The sequence below is a fragment of the Schistocerca nitens genome, chromosome 1 (genome assembly GCF_023898315.1).
Source record: "Schistocerca nitens isolate TAMUIC-IGC-003100 chromosome 1, iqSchNite1.1, whole genome shotgun sequence".
NCBI lineage: Eukaryota > Metazoa > Arthropoda > Insecta > Orthoptera > Acrididae > Schistocerca > Schistocerca nitens.
In genome coordinates, this window is record NC_064614.1 from 859,645,130 (window position 1) to 859,671,215 (window position 26,086).

Here is a 26,086-nt window from a genome sequence, read left to right on the forward strand (position 1 = left end):
TCTGATAAGCAAACAGGATTCTTAGTAGTAACATTCAATTTTTTTCCTCTACTTTTTTAATGATTAATACCCAACTTGTTTTTTTCTGGTAGTTCCGCGTTTAGTTTTAAGTAGTGGCGCATGATTACAGTTTTTGTTTTCAGTGTATATATTTTTTTGTTCATTGTTTTTTTGTGTTTCGTTGATGTGGTGTCCGTACCACATCGCACTTTGTCGGATTTGTGTGCGGTTTCTCTACCACATCAAATTGTGTTGTTAATTACAGCGTTGGAACAGCGTTGTTGATATTTTATGTCTATGTGTAAAACTACAGTGAGTAGATAATTTTACTGTATATTTTAGATAAATTTGTTTTTTCATGAATGATCACGAGAAGTAAGGCACGACTATTAGCGAGCGAAACTAAAACAAAAGAGAATAGCATAATGGATAAGAGGCAGGTTACTGACGAGGATAGGTTCAGAGATGAGATGGGCACATTTTTGGCAGCACAGGACGACAGGGTCATTGATGAGGAAGGTGATTTGGACGCGATCTTAGAACAACGTCGCGACCGTGATTATGATAGTGAATTGGAGGATGGAACAGAGACAGGCACACAGGTCGAGGCGGTAGCAGAAGTTTATAGTCAAACGAACGTGTGCAGACAGAGGCCAGCTCGGTCACGTCAGAGCTCTAGCGCCCAGGTGTCCAGAGTTACATCTCCCACGTTTGAAGAGGATCAAAAAGATGACGTAAACCCAATACTTAGCTTCCTACGATCAATGAAAGAAGAAGCTGACGAACAGCGTAAGAGGGAGAAGGAAAAAGATGAGAAACAACGTAAGAAGGAGAAGGAAGAAGCTGAAGAACAGCGTAAGAGGGAGAAGGAAGAAGAGGAGAAACAACGTAAGCAGGAGGAGGAAGAAGCTGATGAACAGCGTAAGAAGGACACTGAGGCAATAATTTCGCATATAGGGGAAATTCGTGGGGAATTACTAACAATAAAGAAAGAATGTGGAGAAGTAAAACAAATGTCAATGGCTGCACAAAAAGTAGCAGGTCTGGCCAAAACGGCAGCAATAGGGGCAATGAAAGTCGCGGAAGCAACTTCTAAACTCGCAGGGCGCTTGCGACGTACAACACAATCCCACTCAAAATCCCTAGCATTCTTAAAAACTCAAGGTAATATCGCGGTTGCGAACTCCACGAAACGAATGGAAGAAGTAGAGAGTCGGATAGCAAAACTAGAGCAAAACGGGCACACGAGCACTGCGCGTTCGGATACCAATGATGGAGTACACAGAATTGTGTCTCCGAGGAAAAGCCCGCCGTGCTCCAGCCCAGTGACAGAGTGCGGAACTAACAATGCACACGCAGAAACACCTAGTAATAGTTCAAATAATGGTAGTCCACTTAGGAGAGGGAATTCGGAGTGCCACTTCCACTGTGATACAGAGGTAGCACATCACAGTTATCAGCAAGATAGATCAGGACACTCAACAGACGTGCAAGTATCGGAAACGAGTGACAACACCAGTGCGAGGATCGGACAGGATTTTGATCACAATCACTTCCTGTCGATACTAAAATTCCAAAAGTTCAGAGATAATGGAGGGTCGGTGCATCCGAAGAGCTGGGTGACGCAGTTTACTAATTCATTACCGTCATCATGGCCAACCCACGCAAAATTAGAATTCATGTGTGGACACATCGAAGGCCACGCCGCGGAAAAGATGCGGGGTGTGGCAGCGACGTGTCGGACCTATCAGGAATTTGTTGGTGCATTCCTGCGTACCTACTGGTCAAAGGAAACGCAAGACAGGATTAAGGAGGAAATAATATTTTGTCCTGAACTGGAAGTGTCCGGGCATAGAAGCGCAACCAAATTTTTTGATGATTTACTCAAGAAGAATCAGTTTTTAGATAGTCCATATAGCAACGGAGAAATCATTAAATTTTGCTTTTCCAAATTGCCAGTTAGGTATCAACAGACACTTGTCGGGAAGTGTGGATCTGACATAGATGCATTCAAGAGTCTACTGCGCGAACTCGAAGTAGTCTTCGATAAACAAGACGCAAAGGACAGGAAGAAGGCGCAAAATAACAAATACCACGGGCCAGCAAGGGAAGACGACAACAGATCGCATAATCGGACTGGTCAGTTAGGAAACCAGGGTTACGGAAATCAAGGTTACGCTATTCAAGGTTATGGAAACCAGAGACACGGAAACCAAAACGTCAGGGAACAGGGTCAATCTAGACAAGCAATCTGGGACAGGAGGAATGACGAACGGCAAAGCGACCGTAATTGGAGAGAGCGAAATCAAGGACAACAGGAGAACCGGGAGATAGAAATTAGACCTCCAAATCCTAATGCACGTCAGAGGAGGGGGAGTCTAAGAAGGGATTGACGCTAGTCCATAGGACTCCACCACTTCTCTCACACAAAGAAGTTCGTGGAATAATAGTAGTTTAAGTGGTGTACATATTAGAATAGGCAAATGTATGAACCTTTCTTCGGGGAACAATAATCGTTACATTAATAGATTAAGATTGCTAAAGTATTAACACGCTGCGTTGTCTTGCATAAGAATTTACTGCTGCTATCCTCTTTTTGTTTATGTTCGCGATCTCCAATGTCGATGGAGTAGGAGACACTACCTTTTCATGAGCAATGTTTTTGTCCCTTCCTATCTGGTGTCCATGTTGAGGGATAATGATGAGTGACGAGATGTCGCACAAACGGGCGCATACAAGAACGTGCTCTTAGAAGCGTTCTGAGAAGTCGTGATACGCTCCATAGCGGCCACAACCAGTTCGTGAGTCGATCATACCAATGCTTGCAGGCACGCGTCAGTGCACTGCAAGATTGTGGTATATTGCGTGATTTCGAGGATGAATATGGGCAGTATAGTTTTTTTTGCAGGGCTGCGCCAGCATCGTTGTCTTGCAAGTCGGGGTGATCCTGTGAGCGTTTGACTCCAATGGTGCCCTAGACGAGAGAAATGCGAGCATAAAGCCTACCATGCCAATGTGCTCGTTGGGGATTTAGCGTGCTGCTCGTGACTGTCACAGATGAATAACCAGGGACTTATACTTGGATATTCGTGACATACTGTGTAGCTGGCGTGTGTTGGGCGACTGAATCCTCAACAGGAACCACCCCTGGCTCGGTCATATTACATTGCTTCTGGAAAGGTGTGCTTTGATCCCGAAAACCGCATCAGATAGAGAAGGAAGTTGCAACTATAAATTTATTGTCGTGTATAGCCATGGCTAACCCAGTCTCTGGAGTTTCAGTGAGGCGGAATGAAAACTCGGAGGTCATGTCGTACGGCGCGCACATCACTGTCGGCAATAGCGGCGAGCAGCGAGACATCTCAACGTGACAGGAATTATGTAAGAGTATTGTATAAAAAAAAGTAATAATAATAATAATAATAGAGAGAGTACCATATTCTAGGATAAATTAAACTTTAGGATTTTACAATAACTAGATCCTTAATATTGTGGCGGTTTTCTACCACCAGTGTTTGGCGCGCGCCTGTTTGGATGTTATTTTTCAGGTCATCAAATCACAGACCCGAGATGGAGGGACGACCGGCGAGCGAACGTAGAATAGTTGCAATAACATAATTTATTCAGAAGACATAGAATGTAGATCGTTGGCATATGGTAGTTAATTCTTGAGCATGTCTACTGTCTATCTATATAATTAATAGTAATATTAGTGCGGGCCCGCACATTTAGTTGTTCATCCATTACAAAGCATCAGTTATCACACACCATGTACATACTGAGATCGGTCTCTACACATATATCAAAATAAATTATTTCCATGTCTAGATTAGATGTTATAATGATTGCCATAGATTAATAACTATAAAAGTAAAATAAGAGTGTCTGAAATGACAGACCATCAATGTTTCATTATGTAAATTTATTATAACATAGAAGGTCATGGGAAAAAGTTAGGCATAAGATTTTTGTAAGAATTGTGCAGATGACGGGGATCGTGGCAATGCGGAGGCCGGCCGGAGCGGGAACAAGAGGTCTGCGGCTACCTGCAAGAAAAGAGCGTCAGCACCCCACCTGACGTGAAGGGCGAGCGCATCCGGTCCTACGAGCTGACAGCACGGGGCCGTGTACCTGAGGGATTAGGCGGCAGACAGCCCTCGCTGGGCCACAAGCGAAAGTGGGGCTGGCCGTTGACACTGACACGCGACCCACACGCGACAGCCTGCTAGCTCTCCGGACGCGGCAGCCGTTTGGAGGGATTCCCTGCGGCAGACCACGTTGTCGTGAGTACACGAAGAAGATCACATATCGTGTCAGAATCTGCGCCTCATGTGCCTCAGGACAGAAAGGGACGCTATATACTCACCTGTTTGGGTTTTTACAACTCACTAGCATTGGCCGATCTGCATACACAAAGCAGTATCGTGCCACACTAACAAATGTATGGTCTCATTTCTTACTTCTCCTCTCTATTAGAGAGCAGTTTTAACAATAGTCACTCCTAGTTCGATCCTGTATGGATGACCTCACACACTTGTGGAGTCACTCCACGTGCCATCATCCTTCGTCGAACTGCAATATTGGGAAACGTAAAGTTCTGTCCAGCGAGAGAAGAGACCTAGACTAGTGATGTATCCCAACGAGTAGACCTCAGAGACAATTAATCGACGTGAGGAGAGCCTATCACTGTGTCTTCCTACCGTACTGCCGTGATCATATGCGTGGGTCTGACTACAATCTCAACAGCGTACTGCAGACACTCCAGAACTCCCTATTGCTGTTGCCACAACGTAGCAACAACACCCGACGTTTAGCCTTATGTGATGTCAGTACTGTGTAATTAGTGAAGTGCTACGGATATTTCTAACAATGTGATTTAGTGCCTCATTCTCAGCACAGTCGTGAACATTGTGCAATGTGCACGCACAACTTGATGCCCCATGAACCCTTTTTTTTCTTTTCTTTCTTAAATTTCTTTCTCTAGTGTTGGTTTTGTAATGTATGTTATACCTTGTATGTGTTTGTGTTTTACACTGTAATTCTTATTACAAATTACTGTATTGTTCTCCACACCATGTTTTTTTTGTATTTTGTATTTATTGTTGTGTGTATGCGAACAGTGTGCCTGAAGTCCCCATAAACTGAAGCAGATACCACCACGGTCATTGTGAATGGACCATCAGTTCAGGGAACATTTTGTAAAGGTTATTCTTGCTGCAGGGAGACAGAATGAATCGGAGGTTGTAATTAGATTCTGAAAGCTCACAAAGAGATTGTTAACTTAAATAGTATCATGTGTGAGTGAGTTCAGGTTAGTTTAATGATTAAAATTGTTGTAACATCTTGGGCATTTAATTGCGGAGCACTCCAACTCTGATTGTAAAGAATAAACTGCTCCATATTTGGCTCAGATGCCCGGGCCATATTTAGAGCGTGAATGTCTGCGTGAATCGGTGTTTGGAAGGGGCTCCCTGGGTATGGATGTGTGATGTGAGTGTTAGTGTTCCATATTAAGAAGGTGAAGTTGGCTACATCATAAATAATCCTCCCTCTATGAGCTGCATTTTTCAGTTGCAGTGATTTTCTTTATAGAGTGCGGCATGTGAAGCCAGTTGCGAGATTGTTCTTGGGCGATTGACTCACTACCTTGCTCCTAAGTGAGCCAACCGCTCACCAATTACAATCTAAAATGGCGTAGGGGCTATGAGAGGTGGCATGAGCCCCCTCTCATATTTCTATCTTACGACTCTCCTCTCTATTTGCATGCGGTGGAGGGCTGCTATTCCTTCACACGCGGACTTCCCATGCAGCGTCTCTCGTCACCCGGGTGGTCCAGTGACAGGCGGGCTCTTCTGACTTTCAAAGGGTAGGCCGACAGGCGTGGGGGGTCGAGTGAATGCTTTCTGGACGCCGGCATTGTCAGGAGACGCGCCCGTTTGGAGCCGGAAGTGGCGGCTGGGCTGGAGGTTCCGTTGCTTTGCAGAAGCTTAGCGAAAACACTTTCTGGCGGGCTACCAGCGAGGCGTGGGAATGACTTATGTACCCAGGCAGCTGTGGCGGGAAAATTCCCGCGCTTTCTGCAAAATAGGACTGTGATTGGCGTGCTCAGGGCATAGCTCCGTGACGGAGCAAAATCAGCACAGAAATTGGCGCCAAGAATCTCCATTGGTGGAATGGTAGTGCCCCGGCAATGGAGTGGAATTTCCGCCGGTTTTCGAGTTGCTGATTGGAACGTAACCACGGCCACTGTCGTGGGGGCGGGAATGTTGTGTGTTCGGCCTGTACGGGTGCTCTAAGTAGTCGGCAGTCGCCTTTCGGTCGAGGACGTCGAAGCAACCAGCCAACGGCTCCGGTACGCCAGATCGTGTCCTGGCAGTCAAGAAGACAGTTTGGTAATGTATGTCCGCAGCACCGGCAGACAGGGATTTTCCTAGGTGATAATCAGAGCTCAGCAGAGCGCGCCTGTTCGTCTTTTCCTAACTTTGTTCTGTCTTGAGAAGCAGCAATTACTGTTGGGTTAGCTGTGTGTCTCTCTTGAGATTTGAGTGGCAAGGAATTGGCTCCACATACCACCTCGTCTTAAACCTCACGATCTAGTTTAGGGACAACTTCACCTTTACAGTGTTTGTATGAATCTCCAAATTTGAGCCAATTTGATGTATTATATTTCCTGTGTTTCTTTTACTATTCTGTGTTTAGTCTTAATAAATCATATTGTTATTTTGGACAGAACTTTCATTCTGTTAATCGATAGAGCAACCCTATCATTCCTCACTATGCTAATGCAACCTTTGTTTATTTAACTTATTTATCAAATTAAATTATTGCAGGTGCCAAACTCTCTTCTACTCCACTGGCAGGGTTGATTAGAGTCAGTTCGCGTATTTTTCTTATCCTTGTGCAACAGCAAAAGTCGGAGTTAGAATAGGGGGGGCTTAGAGCATGATTGACATATGTGGATTCTAATAGAATTTAGTGATAAATACACTGCTAGCCCCGACACCTCGCAACTTCAGTCAACATATACAGGGTGAACATTAATAAAACCGACTATCTGCAGTGACGGATTCCTGACTGGAAATGGAGCAAAAAAGATCCTATGAACATGTGTCCGGAAAGGGTCGGTGTGCGTGCAACGGCAAATCGTCCCGCAACAGAATCCTTCCCGTAGAGGGATTTCCGTTGCTGATAATCCCTGCACTCGTTGCCGGGGTTGGGATAGTAGCGGTTGTCATGCAGGACACGCACAATCGTACTTTGGCTTACACGATGTTGGCGAGCCACTTGCCTCTAGTTTATACTTGCGTTTGTCTCACTATTGTAGAACCCGGTCCTCCAGATCTGGTATAAGCACAGTCCGCCGCCTCTGTACGTTCGTCTGTCTGAAACGACCCATTATCACACAAACGCCAATAAGGACTCGAAATGTTGTAGATGTGGTTGGCGTCTATAAGGGTGGTTGTTTTGTTGTAGCCGTGCTGCCTGTCGACCGTTTCCATCTGCTTGGCCGTACACGAACACCATCTCGGATTGTTCCCTACATGAATACCGGGCCGTTTGGCTGCTTACAGTACGCTTCGTCAATCACACAGCCTGGAACACACAAGGAACACATGGCAAGTGGCAGAGGAACTTTCATTCTCCAGCGTCATCTACCGCGGCAACGGTGAATTTCGGGAGACATATTTGTAGGATCTTCCTTCCTCCACTACCACTCAGGAAACCGTCCCCGCAGTTTACTGGTTTTATTAATGTTACACTGTATACAATATGTACAAAAATTTCTAATCGGTGCACCAACATAGCTGCAATTTACTGAAGATTATATTTTCTGCTTACTTGTGTCAACAGTCCTGCAATATTTTAGAAAGAACAGTCTTATTAAATAAAAAGTCTTCTTAAACAAAGGGAACCACATAAAGAACGAATTTCGGAAATGCCTGCAACTTCTGTTCTAGAAAGTTGGTTGCACTGAACGTTGCACAATTTTCATCTTTGTGGTTAACAACGGTTGTTCTCGCAGTGAAAACTTATTGCAAATGTGGTGAATGTTGTGCAGAGACTCTTCGCGAACTCCATGGAATGATTGGCCAACGTAATACACCCAATAAATCGACGTGATGAACAGTTAAATTTCTGAAAAACGGTTCGCTTGTGGACATTAAACTCTCGAGTTATCTTCGTGTTAGATGTTCTGTGAACAACATCACTATGTGAGTGATAATTTTGGTTTAAGTATGGTGAAATATTTTCGACGACGTTCACAACAATTGGATTTCTCATAACCAGCATGCAACGAATTTTAAAAGTAGATCTTCACCTTTCACTTACAAAATTCAGTTGGCACAAGAGCTGAAGCCAAACCATCACAAAACGCGGCAAGCATTTGCCCACTGGGTGTTTGACAAACAAAGAACGGGAAACGAAAATAAATAATGTTCACTGATCAGGTGCACTTTCTACTGAATGGCTTTTTGAGCAAACAAATTGTAGGATTTGGGGCACAGAAAACCCTCGAGTAATTTTGGAGAAACATTTACAACGACCGACTGTGTGACGTGGCATTCGAGCTGAGTGCGAAAATGGGCCGTACTTCTTCCAAGATGTCGCAAGAAACGCATTAACTGTGCACAGAAAACGCTACCGCAGTATGTTAGGACTGTTTTGCTATCTGAGATGGATCGTATGAATGCTGGACAGTTATGGTCTGAACAAGATGGTGCAGTCTGTCACTTATCAATTGCAACAATAGACTTGTTACGAGAGAAATTTCCTGCCTGTGTGATTCCTCGCAGTGGTGACGTGAATTAGCGAACAAGATCTTGCGATATGACACTATGTGATTTTTTTCCGTGAGGGTATTTGAAATCTCGTATGTACATCGAGAAATCGTCATTTTTAATTAGATTACATGTTTCGATAACCCAGGATCATCTTCAGATGTAAGCAGTTGCCTCAGCAACCCGTCTTATCTACTCAGAATTACGTACTCAGCAACCCGTCGTATCTGCTCAGAACCATGTGTCAGAGGACTGATGATAATGATGTTTGGTTTGTGGGGCGCTCAAATGCGGGGTCATCAGCGCCCATACGAAGTCCCAATTTTTACACAGCCCAATTTTTGTACACAGTCCAGTCTAAACACTGTCACTAATGGTGATGATTATGATGAAATACTGAGAAAAACACATATACCCAGCCACAGGCAGCAAAAATCCCCAACCCGGCCGGGAATCGAACACATTGCAATAGGAAATACCGTGCTCTAATGTACTTGAGCTAAGTTTTTGTTCGTGTAGAGTATTTTATCACGGCTGCATTTCATTTCCTGTGCTGTTGCTATGTTGTGAATAAATCGGCGTTTTGGATCGACGTTTCAAAGGCTTGTGTTTCAAATGCTATTCGCGTTTGACAAAATTTGTTTTCTTTGTTGTTATATGTCTATGTTCGCAATATTTTGGTGAGGATAATTTTGTATAATTTTCGCATTTTGTTGTGATTAGATACTAATGAATTTCAGACGTACAACCAATCTAAATAACTTGACTGCATGCAATAATTGATCGTTTGAGTGAGAAATAGCAATAATAGGAATTTTTGACACACACAAGTAGTGGCAGAGCGTATGATACTTCGTTTCAAGGCAGTGTACTGTTAATATAACACGGTCTTTCCTTTGTTTCACTAACTGTATGTTTCAATAGAAATTTCAATATTAGGTCGTGTAGTATTTTATACATTATTTGAGAGCTAGCTGTTTGTCTACATTATCACTGCACTATGCTGCTCGGCCTCTCAAGGAAGCTTCTTTGAAAACTCCTAAGTGCGTCCGAACCCAATTTTAATAAAAGTATTCTTCCAAAAATCATTAGTTTTGGAATGGGAGGTTTGGACCGCGACCGTTTTGATTATTATCGCAATTCCGGAATCAACTACTCTACCAACGAAGTATGAGGGACTTTTAATAAATAATGCACAAGTTGGTACTACTGTGGCTTGTTTGTTGCAGTAACAATGAAACTTACATCAGATGTAGTTGGGATCTTGTTTTTATTTTTTCGCTGTGCGCTCTAACATGAAATTGCCGAGAGGTAGACCCTGTAGGGGTCTCAGGTACTGTGACTCTCGAAGACCAGAGGTCGTACATCAAGATCAATACTTCACGAGGCAAAAACCCGACGGAAATGCACAATGCAGTAAGTGAAATCTATGCTACGTTATCATTGTACCGTAGTACAGTTTCACGTTGGGTTAAATGTTTTAGTATGAATACAGACGATAATCCTAGATCCGCAAGGCCAAAAACGTCGACAGATGAAAGAAGAAAGAAACTTGTAGCATATACTCTTGAAGAAGATTGCAGTGCGGTTTGTGAGGATCGCAGTCCGACTTTTGAGGAACTCTCCGAAACCATGGGAACCCCCCCCCCCCCCCCCAACATCAGTATTCCGTGTTCACACAACTGATTTGAAGAAGAAAAATGTTCTGCGAGATGGGTCTCACACTGTTTGGTTGCTGAAGAGAAGTAGAAACGCCTGGACCTTGCAACCTTGCTCAAAGGACGATTCGACCGTGAATGTAAAGCATTATAGTGTCGAATTGCCGCTATTAATGAAACCTGGTTTAGAGACTTTGAACCGGAGTTGAAATCACAGTCCAGTGAGTGGAGAGCTTCAGATCCTCCACGCCCAAAAGAAATTTCGACGCTCAAAGCTCAAGCAAATGATGATTTTTGCTTATAATCATCAAGGAATCATCATGACATATAAAGTCCCGTTTGGAACAAGTATCACAACAGTGTATTGTCGTAACTTCACGCAAAACCTGGGCAGAAAAATGAACAAAACGCGACCTCAACTGTTCGAGGCTAGGCCGCTCATTCTCCACGACAATGTTCGCCCGCATATCAGCAATGTTGTAGCCCAAAAACTCCGCAGATACGGTTGGGAAGTATTGCCTCATCCTCCTTACAGCCCGGACATGAGTGCACCAGACTTCTTCCTGAAGTTGAAAAAGCGTATGCGTGAACTTCGTTATCTTTCTCCGGAAGAGCTTTCTACCACCGGTACGCGAGCCATTCGACAGACGAACAGAAGGGGTGTCTTGGATGGGATAATAGAGCTTCCAAGACTTTGGGATTCAGTCATAGAGAAGCGGGGAATCTATATTGTAGGGATGTAAAGAGATAGTGGAAAAAATATAAAAAAATAGACGTGTAAGTAAAAAAAAATAGCGTGCGTGATTTATGAAATGTCCTTCTTATCATTGTAAAGCACAACTCAGAAAAAACACAGCCAGTAGCACAGCTACTCACCAGCTTGGTCTGCAGTTTGAAGTTGAGCGTTCCGAGCGACGATATCCTGTTACGGGACAGGTCGAGATGGCGCAAGTTGGAGTAGAGGTCGAGTGTGAAGTGGACGTTGCTGATGCGGTTGCCCTGCAGGTTGATGCGCTTGACGTCGGGGTTCAGCTGGATGGGCACGACTTCGAGGTTGGCGTCGGTGCAGGAGGCCTCGAGAGTCTCGTCGTCGCACTGGCACTTGGACGGGCAGATGGCGGCCGCCGCAGAGTCAGCCGCCAGCAGCGACAGCGCCAGCGCCGCCCCCAGCACCGCCAGGGGCCGCCACCGACAGCTCGCTGACCGCCACCCCGCTGTCCGCCTCTGCCGCGGCGGGGGCGGCTGGCCGCTACCTGCAATCAGCGGGAGGCGCACACTACTCCACCATTCTCACGTCATGCTATAAGCGGTTTCCTTATGCAATACCAAGCGACTCTAGGGCAGCGCCTCTGGCTTTCTACATCTACATCCATACTCCACAAGCCACCTGACGGTGTGTGGCGGAGGGTACCTTGAGTACCTCTATCGGTTCTCCCTTCTATTCCGGTCTCGTATTATTCGTGGAAAGAAGGATTGTCGGTATATCTCTGTGTGGGCTCTAATCTCTCTGATTTTATCCTCATGGTCTCTTCGCGAGATATACGTAGGAGGGAGCAATATACTGCTTGACTCCTCGGTGAAGGTATGTTCTCGAAGCTTCAACAAAAGCCCGTACCGAGCTACTGAGCGTCTCTCCTGCAGAGTCTTCCACTGGAGTTTATCATCTCCGTAACGCTTTCCCGATTACTAAATGATCCTGTAACGAAGCGTGCTGCTCTCCGTTGGATCTTCTCTATCTCTTCTATCAACCCTATCTGGTACGGTTCCCACACTGCTGAGCAGTATTCAAGCAGTGGGCGAACAAGTGTACTGTAACCTACTTCATATGTTTTCGGACTGCATTTCCTTAGGATTCTTCCAATGAATCTCAGTCTGTCATCTGCTTTACCGACGATCAACTTTAATGATCATTCCATTTTAAATCACTCCTAATGCGTACTCCCAGATAATTTATGGAATTAACTGCTTCCAGTTGCTGACCTGCTATATTGTAGCTAAATGATAAGGGATCTTTCTTTCTATGTATTCGCAGCACATTATACTTGTCTACATTGATATTCAATTGCCATTCCCTGCACCATGCGTCAATTCGCTGCAGATCCTCCTGCATTTCAGTACAATTTTCCACTGTTACAACCTCTCGATATACCACAGCATCATCCGCAAAAAAGCCTCAGTGAACTTCCGATGTCATCCACAAGGTCATTTATGTATATTGTGAATGGCAACGGTCCTACGACATTCACCTGCGGCACACCTGAAATCACTCTTACTTCGGAAGACTTCTCTCCATTGAGAATGACATGCTGCGTTCTGTTATCTAGGAACTCTTCAATCCAATCACACAATTGGTCTGATAGTCCATATGCTCTTACTTTGTTCATTAAACGAATGTGGGGAACTGTATCGAACGCCTTGCGGAAGTCAAGAAACACGGCATCTACCTGTGAACCCGTGTCTACGGCCCTCTGAGTCTCGTGGACGAATAGCGCGAGCTGGGTTTCACACGACCGTCTTTTTCGAAACCCATGCTGATTCCTACAGAGTAGATTTCTAGTCTCCAGAAAAGTCATTATACTCGAACATAATACGTGTTCCAAAATTCTACAACTGTACTGTATTCCTCCACTGAGTTTCGCCTGTTAGACGTGATCGTTTTCGTTTACACATCAGCGTCAAAAATGTGTGTAATGTGAGCTGACATTTGTTTAGTTTGGCACCTGGACGGTGAAAGCGACGCCACGAAAAAACCGTAATACGGTAATAGAATGTAGGAACTGGCAATGTGAGCTACTTGTACCTGACTGCCGCAATGCACGTATCTCGGACGGTATAAATGAGAAGAGTTTGACCCAGCTAGTGGCCATGATAGATTGAAACGCTAAAGAAACTGGCATAGACATGCGTATTTAAATACAGAGATATGTAAACAGGCAGAATACAGCGCTGCGGTCGACAACGCCTAAATAAGACAACAAGTGTCTGGCGCAGTTTTTAAATCGGTTACTGTTGCTACATTGGCACGTTATTAAGATTTAAGTGAGTCTGGACGTGGTGTCATGTTGGCGCACGAGCGATGGGACACAGCATCTCCGAGATAGCGATGAATTGGGAACTTTCTCATACGACCATTTCACGAGTGTACCGTGAATATCAGGAATCCGGTAAAACATCAAACCTTCGAGATCGCTGCTGCCGGAAAAAAATTCTGCAAGAATGGGACCAGCAACGACTGAAGACAAGCGTTCAAATTGACAGAAGTGCAAGACTTCGCAGGCCATGATGGCCGAGCGGTTCTAGGCGCTTCAGTCTGGAACCGTGTTACTGCTACGGTCGCAGGTTCGAATCCTGCCTCGGGCATGGATGTGTGTGATGTCCTTAGGTTAGTTAGGTTTAAGTAGTTCTAAGTTCTAGGGGACTTATGACCTCAGCTGTTGAGTCCCATAGTGCTCAGAGCCATTTTTGGCAAGCCTTCGCACATTGCTGCAGATTTCAATTCCGGGCCATCAACAAGTGTCAGCGTGCGAACCATTCAACGAAACATCATCGATATAGACTTTCAGAGCCGAAGGCCCACTCGTGTACCCTGGATGACTGCACGACACAAAGCTTTACGCCTCGCCTGGGCCCGTCAACACCGCCATTGGACTGTTGATGACTGGCAATATGTTGCCTGATCGGACGAATCACGTTTCAAATTGTATCGAGCGGATGGACGTATACGGGTATGAAGACAACCTCATGTCAGCAGGGGACTGCTCAAGCTGGTGGAGGCTGTGTAATCGTGCGGGGCGTGTTCAGTTTGAGTGATATGGCACCCCTGATACTACTAGATATGACTCTGGCAAGTGACACGTACATAAGCATCCTGTCTGACCGCATGCATCCATTCATGTACATTGCGCATTCCGACGGACTTTGACAATTCCAGCAGGACAATGTGACACCCCACGTGTCCAGAATTGCTACAGAGTGGCCCCAGGAACACTTTTCTGAGTTTAAACACTTCCGCTGACCATCAAACTCCCCACACGTGAACATTATTGAGCATATCTGGAATGCCTTGCAACGTGCTGTTTAGAAGAGATCTCCACCCCCTCGTGCTCTTAAGGATTTTAGGACAGCCCTCCAGGATTTATGGTGTCAGTTCCCTCCAGCTCTACTTCAGACATTAATCTATGCCACGTCGTGTTGCAGCACTTTTGTGTGCTCGCGGAGCCCCTACACCATATTGGGTAGGTGTACAAGTTTCTTTGGCTCTTCCGTGCAATTATTGGTGGGCCATCGGGATGTCATGTTAGTATTCTACATAGTATCAGAAAGGCACGGACTACGACCTTACTTGTAGAGAGCCACTAATTTGAATGGCTAATGGGAAAGTGGCAGAAATGGCAACACTATTACATAAAGGTGCAAAAAATAAACAAAGACATACACTGTGAAATCAGAACAGAACGTGTTACACCGGGACCAAGGTAGCCCCTGAGGGTCGGCAACCCATATTACATCACAGAGGACGGGGTTGTCTTTGTCCAAGGCGTACCAAAGGCACCATGGTAAACGCCGGCTGCCGCGCAGGATTAGCCGAGCGGTCTGAGGCGCTGCAGTCATGGACTGAGCGGCTCGTCCCGGCGGAGGTTCGAGTCCTCCCTCGGGCATGGGTGTGTGTGTTTGTCCTTAGGATAATTTAGATTAAGTAGTGTGTAAGATTAGGGACTGATGACCTTAGCAGTTAAGTCCCATAAGATTAAAAAAAAAACACACCGGCTATTTATATACAAGATAATGGAAACAGACATTCCGAACACTACTTCCAGCAGGAGGAGCTCGAGCCACGGCCTGCAGGAAGTATCACTACGCCAAAACCTGATTCGCTGGAGACTGCTATTTAGGGGCTATAACCAGCCCCGAATTTCAGTTCACTCCGGAGGCCGACCTTGTGGACTTCGACGGCTGAAGATTACGTCTTCGTCTATGAATTTGACTTTTACTAGTGTGTAAATGTTACCACGAACGTTTGCATTACTGAGCAACTGTTTGCATTACTGAGCAACTGTTTCACCACGTATCCAGTCTAGCTTACCAAATTCCCAACCAGACTAACATTAATTATAATCTTTTAATAGTGAACTTTTGTTTGCTTCAATTAGGAGACTTTTACTGCCATGTTATTGTTACCTTTCTTTTGTTGTTCAGTCATCTACCTTAAAACTTACCTAAATAAAAGTTGTGTTTGCGAAAAATTGCGAATTGTCAGTCATAACAGAACTTGGTAAACTTAGTCGAGGTTAACCTCCCTGACATAAAAATAATCACAAAACGACCTACAGAAGCAGCATTGATTATAACTACACAAGTTCAATTCGAGAATTGTTCAGAGAGATGTATTGTTGTTGCTTTAATTTGATTTGAAAGCGGTGCTGATATTCAAGACCATAAAAGTGGGTTGAAAGCTGTGAGCTGTCTGGGGAAGTTAACCTTGCATTACTGAGCAACTGTTTCACCACGTATCCAGTCTAGCTTACCAAATTCCCAACCAGACTAACATTAATTATAATCTTTTAATAGTGAAACGACAACCTGTGATATATATATATATATATATATATATATATATATATATATATATATATATAAAAAGAGAATTTAAATAAAAAGAAATAAATCAGTTTATATTTGGAAATTTAGTTTAACATTGATCATTGAAATTTCAGAATATTGAACTTGATTCATAACTAAACTGGTGCCTTATTTAGGATTGTGAAAATGTGTGTTTGTAATCTTACGGAACACATCAAATATGGAGCAAAGATTGGGAGACAGCATACAACACTGCATTCATAAAATAACACACGAAGAACGTTGAAACATATGCAAGAGGAAATTAACCACAACCAGCCGATTCAATTTTCACCCAAAGAAGTTACGTTCGTAGCGCAATCCTGCCCGTCATGTAATTACCACACACTGGTTTACTAAATTCATACTAACTCTCTGTGAAATCTTCCCGAAAAGAATAGCTGAGGGCTACTTTGATGATTACACCACATGCTTCACGTGGTCAACTTGGTTTACACCAACAGTGTAACTCCACAATAATTTTGATAGTTAAAATAAATTAGATCGAAAAGCAATTTACAAAAGAAAAACCTCGAACTGGTTACTATCGTGTTACTGTTAACCTGATGGGTCAAACAATTGTATAAGCACGTGGTACTGGTCTCACAAAGTACACCCCAGGTGGGTTGAACATAAAGAAAAGTTGCTATATTGAAAAATATTGTCAAGACGAGACGTTATAATCTCACGCACATTCACATTTAAGATTGATGATCTTAGTTACAGTTACTGATCAACACGTGGCTCCACTCTACTCACAAAGTAGTGACAAAGCAACTACCGGAATATATTCTGAACTTCACACTCGAATTACACTGCGTTGCAATTTAAGATAACATTAGATATTTTAGAGCTAAACCTGAAATAAAGGTGATTAAATTTTCAGTTAGGCTGAACTTAAGAAATCCATTGTCCTACGGACTTAGCAGGGACGCGCGTAGCCGGAGATCTTACCACTTCAGACGCTCGCCGCGGACCAGACTGTCGTGGTCCCTTCCTGAGGGGTGGCTCACAAATACAAACGGAAGTGACCAGAGAGGCAGCTTCCTATACCAACATGACAAGAGACGGACAGGACCATACTAAGAATAGAAACCTCTTTGCTTCTAGAAAGCGTAGCTACCTGTTCCGACGTTGGTCCTACTGTTCTCTAGCAGACAGGCTTGTCTGCTACCATCAAGCATGCAACTAGAAATACGTTTGCTCATTCATTCTTTCACACAGAAGGGAAGGGGGGATGACAGTATCTTATCATATACGGTATATAAAAGAAAGCGAATATAGGTTCCGTATGAGACTGTGTGACATGAATTACATATAAACTGTGTTTTAAAGTGTAGTAGTGTGACAGATCGTTCTTGTTTATGTGTAAAAGTAACACGTTTCACTGCTCAGTCTCCTCCCAGATAGTCAGAAACACCACAGTAAATTTAGAAGTGGAATGTATGCCGTAAATGACAACAGATTTAAGAAATTAACATGAAAGCAATCCAACGGAGACCTTTCAGAGTGAATACTCAACCGTGAAAATTAGGTATAGGCAACAAAAGAGTGTTTGCTGGCGCTGCTGCTCTCCTGTAGTATCTTGCGAGCGCCAAACCAAAACGGCAATGGAATCCGAGCGTCATTGCTTGATTTGGCCCCAAGTAGCGACCGATAAACTTTGCCGCAGAATTGCCAAGCGTACCTATAGATAAGACGCGTTCGCATGCGAGACGGCCATTGGTGGACCTTCCAGAGAGGCGTTGCAGATTGTCACGGAGCGGCGCTTTGCTAGCTGGCCGGTCCCTCATTCTAGCGGGCCTACGGCTGGTGCCAACTTGCTGGGTGGTCAAGTGGCTAGCTGTCGCCTGCTGGGCTACAGAACTGGCCACTTCGGTCTTGACGCATATGTTTCCTAACATGGTGCAGCTTCTGCCGTTGTACTCGTGTGCACCTCAAGACCGAGAAGATGCTACGTTTAAACTTGAAAGTTAACAGTCGCGGCCTCATTGAATAAATTATTAATTTCTCTCCAATTGACGGCAACCGAAATCTGTTTACAGATTTCAGTTCCTCTGTATGTACGGAAATATTATTAAAAGTTTTCTTTCCTTCCTGTAATTATTTAGATACTTTAATTCGAGGTTGAATTTTTAGATACATCGAAATATTGATGGAGGAGCAGTTTGTTGCTCATCAGACGGTACTGAAGCTGTCATTTCTATTCCTCTTTATTAATGACTTCTCGACTTACCCTGTCTTCTTTGCCTTGAACGGTTACACACGCTCTCGTCACACCACGTAGCGCTATTGGAAGGATTCGTAAAAAGATGAGTTGGAAATGATGATCGAACCTCTCACGACACAATGGCAGAAATCATTGAAAGCTTATGACTTCATCCAAAATCGACACGGCAAGTGCACCTAGAATATTTTAACCCATGGTGACAGAGTTTATTAGTAACCAAAGCAAACTTGGAACTGATTTCTTTACCTGTATTCTAGCTAAGCAACCTCCTCCACGTCAACCCCCCCCCCCCCCCCCCCCGGAGAATTTTCTGAAGTACAATATGACTATGAACGGGTGTGTGATTCTCTGTTCTACCAGCTTTACATGCCCGAGAAGCATGCAGTCGGAAATGGTGGAAGACAGCCTTGGAGCTTCGTTTGCTGTTTATGTCTGCAGAATTCAAGGTCAAAGTGGAATTAGTGAGCCGTAGTCATCGCCGCTTGTTGCACATAGCTGGAGGGAATCTTAGTTTGTACACTGTACGAACATTTATTCAAAGTTATCCTCTGTGTTTTAGGGTTCTTTAAACTATGTGTGTTGGATTGTATTAGTTTCAGATAACCCCGGGTTATCTATTCGTATTCAAAATGGCTCTGAGCACTATGGTGCTCAACATCTGAGGTCATCAGTCCCCTAGAACTCAGAACTACTTAAACCTAACTAAGGACATCACACACATCCATGCCCGAGGCAGGATTCGAACCTGCGACCGTAGCGGTCACGCGGTTCCAGACTGTAGCGCCTAGAACCGCTCGGCCACTCCGGCCGGCTTGTTCGGAACTAGTTGCGTAGTTACTGTCTATAGGGTTTGAGCCCTGTTGGCAATTTTTGAATATTATATATGCTGGTTATACATAATTTATTTCGTACTGTGGCTCAATGTAACCATTTGAACCAGGAATCGAACCCGGGAACCCGGGCGCGGGAAGCGAGAACGCTACCGCACGACCACGAGCTGCGGACCCGAAAGGATAGGGAACATTCAGCCGAACATTTCAAAACATCTAGATTGCCACCTGCGGGAAAATATATACTCACAAACACATAAAACATTACTCTGGGGTCAGTAAGAAGCGCCTTTTTACTTTATCTTTTTAATTGCCAAATAACATAAAAATTATTTTTCTCCTTAAATAGATGTGACTTTCTCACTGTTGAAACAGTTTTCATTAAAAGGTGCTTATCTAATTACGTTCTTATTGTGTCATAGTGTAGGCTTTTTCTTTGCCGATTTAATGTATATCGCAAATATCTTATTGTTCGGTGTTACACACAGTACTGAACTTGTGCTACAAAAGTTGCTTCGAACCTAAAAAACAAGAGAAAAACACGTCAAAATGTAATATGGCAACATATTATATCTACTACATAATACGTTTATTGCCTGTATAAAAGGAAACATGTATTTCAGGCCACTGATGATGCTTCCCAAATAAAAGAAGCGAAACGCGTATGGCAATCAACAAACTGCCTTCATTTAGTTACACTGTATATATTTAGACAATGGCTAGGCGTGCATTGTATCTATCTGTACGACCTGTCCCATAGCAGTTACCGTACGATGAAAGCAGTATACAGATGAACGTGACATTAAATCGTATCACTCTAGTGCCTGTGAATACATGTAAGCTATTACTTCTAAGCATTTTTTCTGTCACCGCAGCTGTGACTGTAACACGCGCAGATTGCTATTAGATGCTACACACAGGACACCTGTATCGTTGCAGATGACCCAGAGCTTAGTAATCGTATCGACGTATGTAGACCTCTATGACTATCTTCGTCTGTATAAATAACCTGTGATCACTTGATAAGTATTCTGCGTGGCATGAATCTGTTCACACTGTTAACACTATTACAGTCCTAACACGAATGTGTACACTCCGTAGCACAGTTTTTTGTAGATTGACGACGTAATTAATATTACGATATGATGATCGTACCATTGTGAACTATTAACTAACGTCTTTATGTTACGTGGCTTCCGTAATGAATCCATCACTGTGTTACGGTACACTTTTATTTTCAGTGTATTGTTGCTGGTTTTATCACACGCATGATTTTATATTTCGTCTAACATGATGCTGTGACTACTTTTATGTGAGTAAGTGACATTCCATTACGTATGTGTTGATGTTAACACTTACATCAGTTAACAGATTTGTGGCATTTTAAGTCTGTAATGTTACTTATGTATTATTTTGTTTGGTAAATAGGAATCTAATCATGATCAGACGGCTGAAACTCATTGTATAAATAAAGTATTTTACCAGCAGCTCAAGGGGGTAATATGACGTTTTTCAAGTACGAGAAGAGAACTGTGATGATGACAGGACAGAAGAGAGTTTCAGTTTCGGTTAGTACTAAGCCTATGCATAGAAAGTTTTTTATACTAGAACAACGATTTTCATCGTTCATTCACTCACAAATCAACCCTGCGGAGAAATTGAATGAGCAGTATTACCAAGGCTAGCACATTCTTGATTTGACTTACGCGGGAAATAATGAAATTACTGCATTTGCTGCTGCGGTAGTGATTATCTACCTCATTGTTTGGGAAGTATATCATCAGCTGAATTGTGGAATTATACATGTCGTATCGGTTTCTATCAACGCACGACTCTGTTACACAGTAAACTGTAGACAGGCGGACTTACCAAAGTGCGCACCTCGGGCGTCACTGGGCGTTGATGCCGGGCTCTGCTGCTGTGACCCGTGCTTTAAGGAGGCGGGCCGCGGGGACCCGGCGTGGGCGGCGCCCTGGGGGCGCACGTCGCCCCACCACCGCCGTGTTGTCTGCTCATCCTCCATTCCACGGCGTCGCAGCGATCATGGGCTCCTGCAACACCAAAAGCCGTGGTATTGGCAGCTTCGTCTTCGTCTCCGTCGTTCGCGCCGGCTTGCGCCGGTCCCAGATCAAATAGCGCCCTGTAACGAACCGAAACATCTCCCGGCATAATAAGGAACCCGGAGCCGGCAGCTCTGTGCTGCGCCGCGCAGCAGTAGGGCACGTACGCGGCCTTGTTTTATGTCTGGCAACCAGATTGCGCCAGCCGCCGGCGCGGGATATGACATCCAGCATGAATTTAAATTGGGAGATGGCGCGGTGGCAGCACCGTCGAGAGATTGGAGAAACAACTGAAGGGCGAAATAAGCTCCGGAGAATGGGGGGCGGCCGCTCGATAGCCGCGGAGGAGTGCACGTTTTTATAGGGGACATAAAATAAACAGACTCCCGACACAATACGATCGGATTCCGTATAGAGACGGGCATAAACCGCTCTCCGACGGCCTGGGACCTCTTCTCCGACTTCTTCCTGCCACTGCGGCAGGCGATGGTCCCACTATTCTTGCTTCTATTTCTCGAGAATAAAGTCGGCTGTACGAAGTAACAACCTGTCTGTTCTTAGCGTATTATCACCGACACTTTAGTCGGGACGTAACGGACTGTAACATCCCTGGAAATACAAAATGATGCGAAACTGCTTTGGATCTTCTTCCTTACTTGACTTTACGAGAACTTGCTATAAAACGAATTAAAATTGTTTGACAGTTGAAGTCTGTCACTTGCCGCTACGGTGTTGCCATTCGGCTGGTGGTTATCGCTCGGTTATAGGCGACACACAGACACGGCGACTCACTTCACGAATACTGCTAATGCGTAACGCGGAGCAGTGTTGGAAGCGGCCGCCGCGAGGTATGACTGGAATGCGATACGCTCTGTCGACTGCTGATTTTAATGACCAATAACTGAACTGCGGCGGGCCATACGTTTTGTAGCCCTGAATTGAAACTCAGAGTAACGTAACCTCAACATAGTGATATGCAGCGGCAGAACTAAAACTATAATCGTTTTGTTCGCGGCGATTAAAGGTTACCTCTACGAGCAAACTCACGACGTAAATATTTCAGTTTCAGCGCTAAAAGCAAACTGTAATTTCTCGCTGTACTTGATTACTTGAAACTATCCTCACACTGGCTACACGAGTTGTTCAGTTGGTTGCAGATTATAAGCGACACAGGCGGATTCCAAGCGAACAAAAAGTGATAGGAAGGTAAACAAGAGCAAATAAAAAAGTCAGTACAATGACGAAAATGACACGCAAAGTACTAGAAATAAAAAAAAATTGCATTTAAACCAATTAACGGAATAGTCTGTTGAGTAGGTTAAGAAATAAAAAAAATAGTGCATTTGACGAGGTTCGAACCTACGACCTCCTACACGTTAGATTCATGCGGTGACCACTTTCTTTTTGTTTTTGAAGGGAACCTTCCAGGCGCCCAAACGTAGGGGTGGGGGCAAAGAGGGCAGAGGTCGCAATCCGAGGCCTGGCCACCATGTCCCGTTCCCATCCTCCAGGAACCAAGGAAAGCGTAGGGATTGTAGAGTAGAGGTACAATGAACATCGTTTATTTATTAGTTTTTTTCGTTATTTTTAAAATTTTTATTTATTTTTTTATTTTTGTCATTAATACTACCGAGAATATCAGAAACCAGCGTCACGCGAGGAGGGGGGCGCAGCAAGACGTCAGACTGAGGGGATCAACTCTTCATGACAGGAACACACCAGTTCTGTGGTGGTTTAAGGAAAACACTGCACAGGAAATTGGAACAAAATTGTCCGTATTTTGGATTGCGGACAACTGAACAATGATGTTCATTAACGAACTGCCAAAAGCCAAGTATACTTTTCTCGCCATGAGCAAACAAGTGGTGTGCTGCGGGTCCACAAATCCACCTCACAGAGTTCGTTTTCGCTTGCGGGAAGTATCCCGCGTCGGGAAAGACGAGCAGTTGAGTAGGTATCTGATGAGGAGTCTTATGGGTAATTAGGGACAACATCTGTCGCACAGAGAATGAGACACCTCTCGCCGATCTGCACTCGAGGCGGTGCTCGTCTGTGTCCATAACATCCCAGTCGGCACACAACGGGGTCTCTGCGAGGTGAATCCTGTGAAGGCGTGACCGGCATACTTGCTTCCCATTGACAGTAAGGTACCGTGCAGGCTGGACGTCAGAGTCAAGGTAAAGAGCGCACACCGATCGCCAAACGGCACGCCAGTCGACGTAGGGAAGCTTCCCACATTCGGTGACCTCTGCTGCTGAAGGAAACCACAGATCGCCCTCCTGGATGTCAATTGCGCCGGCAGTATCACTGTAAGGACGTAGCTCAGTTCAAAGAAAAAGTGACGGAAGTAAAAGAAGGGTGGCGTGACTTCCAAAAGTTGGATAGGTGCTGAGAGACATTGTGGTGCAAGGGCCTCCAGCAATAGGCTGGTAACGCATGTAGGACTAAGGCGCCGCAACGTCATGTGAGAGCCAATGAAAACGGCGACCGCTCTGTCAGGCACATGATACAGACCTAATCCTCCCCTACACCGCGGGAGAGTGAGGGTTTCGTACCTTATCTTGAACAGCAAGCCGTCGCAAACAAACGAACCCAATACCGACAGCATGCGGCGGGCCATGGATGGCGGAATAGGAAGTGTCTGCGCCACGTGGGGTATACTTGACGTCATATGTACTGTGTGCGATGCAGAAAATCAAGTGCTTGTAAACGGTTATCTAAGAGCTCAGGTCGTGGTTGGGAAAGTAGACGTCGGCGGTTGAGGGTCGAGTCCTAAGCATAGGAGAGTATCAGCTACACGCAAAGGAGCAGTACTGTCCGCAAGAAGTCCCGCACCTATAGCCATGGCGCTCAATTTGCGGCCGTTAAGGCAGTTACTAGAAGCTTCGCCGTAGGTGGTAATCCACGCCAGAGACTCCCTGACCTCAGCACCGCTACGAAGAACGGTGACGAGATCGTCTGCATAAGCAGTGCAGCTGAATACATGGCCACCGAGAGACATCTCACAGAGGCGTCGACGGAGACCGCATAGCAACGGTTCCATGGCGAATGCATACAACAATGCAGAGGGCGGGCAGCCTTGACGCACTGATCGTCGGATCTTTGTGGGAGGAGTAAAACAGCCATTGCAGAGTACACGAGACGCATCTCCACGTAGGAGACGCATTACCACATCGACGGTTGTACCAGGGTAGCCCATAATGCGGAGCACCCCTTCCAGGAAGTCGTGATCGACTCAGTCGAACGCCTGGCTGAAGTCAAGAGCGGCCAAAGGACCAGGAATACGACGAGCGTGAGCAAGAGCGATTATGTCCCGATTGCGGCAGCGGGCAGTGCGGATGTTACTGGTATCTCCCAAAGAAGTTTTATCGGGGGAAACCACGTACCGAGATGTCGGTTTAAGCCGCGCAGCCAACAGCCGGGTAAAGATCTTTACATCGCCGTTGAGTAACATCAAGGGGTGGTAATCACATATCCGTGAGGTACACGAGGCTTGTGGATGGGAATGAGGAAATCATCGAGGAACCCGTCCAGAATCGGCACTAAAGGTGACATAAGGAGAAATTTCCGTCCGCACTGGCGCCAGAAGGGAGAAATGACCGATAAAACTCCAGTGGGAGGCCATCATGGCCAGACAACCTGTTCGTAGAACCCACCTGGATAGCGTCATGAACTTCGTTCTCCGTGACGTTAGCAATCAGATCAACGGGAACCAAGCCAGAGGGGAGTCTGGAGACCGTCGTAATGTTGACAGGACAGTGACTTTGTTCAGAGTACAGCTTAACATAATGTGCATGGAGGGCAGACCCGATATCCCGTTGGATATCAAAACGCTGCCCATCATCAGTCGTAAGAACATTAATCAAATTCCTCCGACGGTGGCGTCGTTCCGCTGTGACACGATGCATAGATGGACGCTCTTGCACTAACCCATCGTGTGTGCCCGCTCTGATCATGGCTCCTTCAAGGTTTCCGCGAGAGCTGTGCCTTGGCACGATTACCCATTGCCTGGCGCTCTGGCGAATACGGCATCGTAGTACACCGGCCTTACGGAGAGCAGGCTTTGCACAGAGCACCCACCAACACAGGGCATCCTGATAGGCATCACGGCTTCGACGACAAGCTTCCCACGTGATCCCTATGAGCTGCCTGAAGTCGGGTGAAGTAAGGTGGATCGTGCTCAGTTTCCATGGTCCACGGCCGCGCCACACCCTTTGGCGGCAGATATTGATGTTGCACATTTATGCGCCATGGTCAGAGAATGCAGTGGGCCAGACTTTAGAAGCCTGTACCCCACTGACAATATCGCGGGAGAGGCAAACACGAACGAGTCCGCTTGGAGAACGGCTAGTGAAATGCATAAACCCCTGGACGATCGCCATAAACATGCTGCCAAGAATGCACTAGTCTGAGGTACCGGAGAATTGTCATCAGCGCCGAGCACGGAGAGTGACGTGGTAGTTGGTCTTTGGGTGCCTGGGCGCTGCTGAAACCGTCTTCCATGATCAATACATCCTGCCGACCCAAGAGGAGAGGCGTGGCTGTCTCTAAGAAGAAGGCGGAACGTTCACGGCGGCGACCCGAACGACCCGAACCAGATGGCGCCTAGACATTGAAGATCCTGACGCCACTAAGCGTGAGAGCCGTATCTCTGTCATCAGGGAGATAGGGGACTGCATCAGCGAGGGTACCGTCACGTAAGAGGATAGCCACCCCACTACCAGTAGGGGAAGCATGAGAGACATGTGCTGTGAAACCATGGGGAGCACAGAAAGTTGTAACATCCAGGAGAAAGAGAGTTACGTCAACGTCCACGGCATACAGCATGTCAAGGAGTAAATGGTTCAAATGGCTCTGAGCACTATGGAACTTAACATCTGAAGTCATCAGCCCCCTAGAACTTAGAACT

At 45.3% G+C, this 26,086-nt stretch overlaps 1 protein-coding gene across 1 annotated transcript in view; it reads right to left on the minus strand.

Annotated features, from left to right (window-relative positions):
- LOC126210058 (leucine-rich repeat and immunoglobulin-like domain containing-NOGO receptor-interacting protein 4) overlaps nt 1-21,140 on the minus strand; it is an 84,941-nt gene extending 63,801 nt beyond the window's left edge. The window contains exons 1-2 of the mRNA XM_049939211.1: nt 20,987-21,140; nt 11,315-11,691 (exon numbers count right to left, since the gene is read on the minus strand). Coding sequence (XP_049795168.1) covers nt 11,315-11,691; nt 20,987-21,140 — 531 coding nt within the window. The remainder of the gene's footprint in view (nt 1-11,314; nt 11,692-20,986) is intronic.
- Between the last annotated feature and the right edge of the window lie 4,946 nt (nt 21,141-26,086).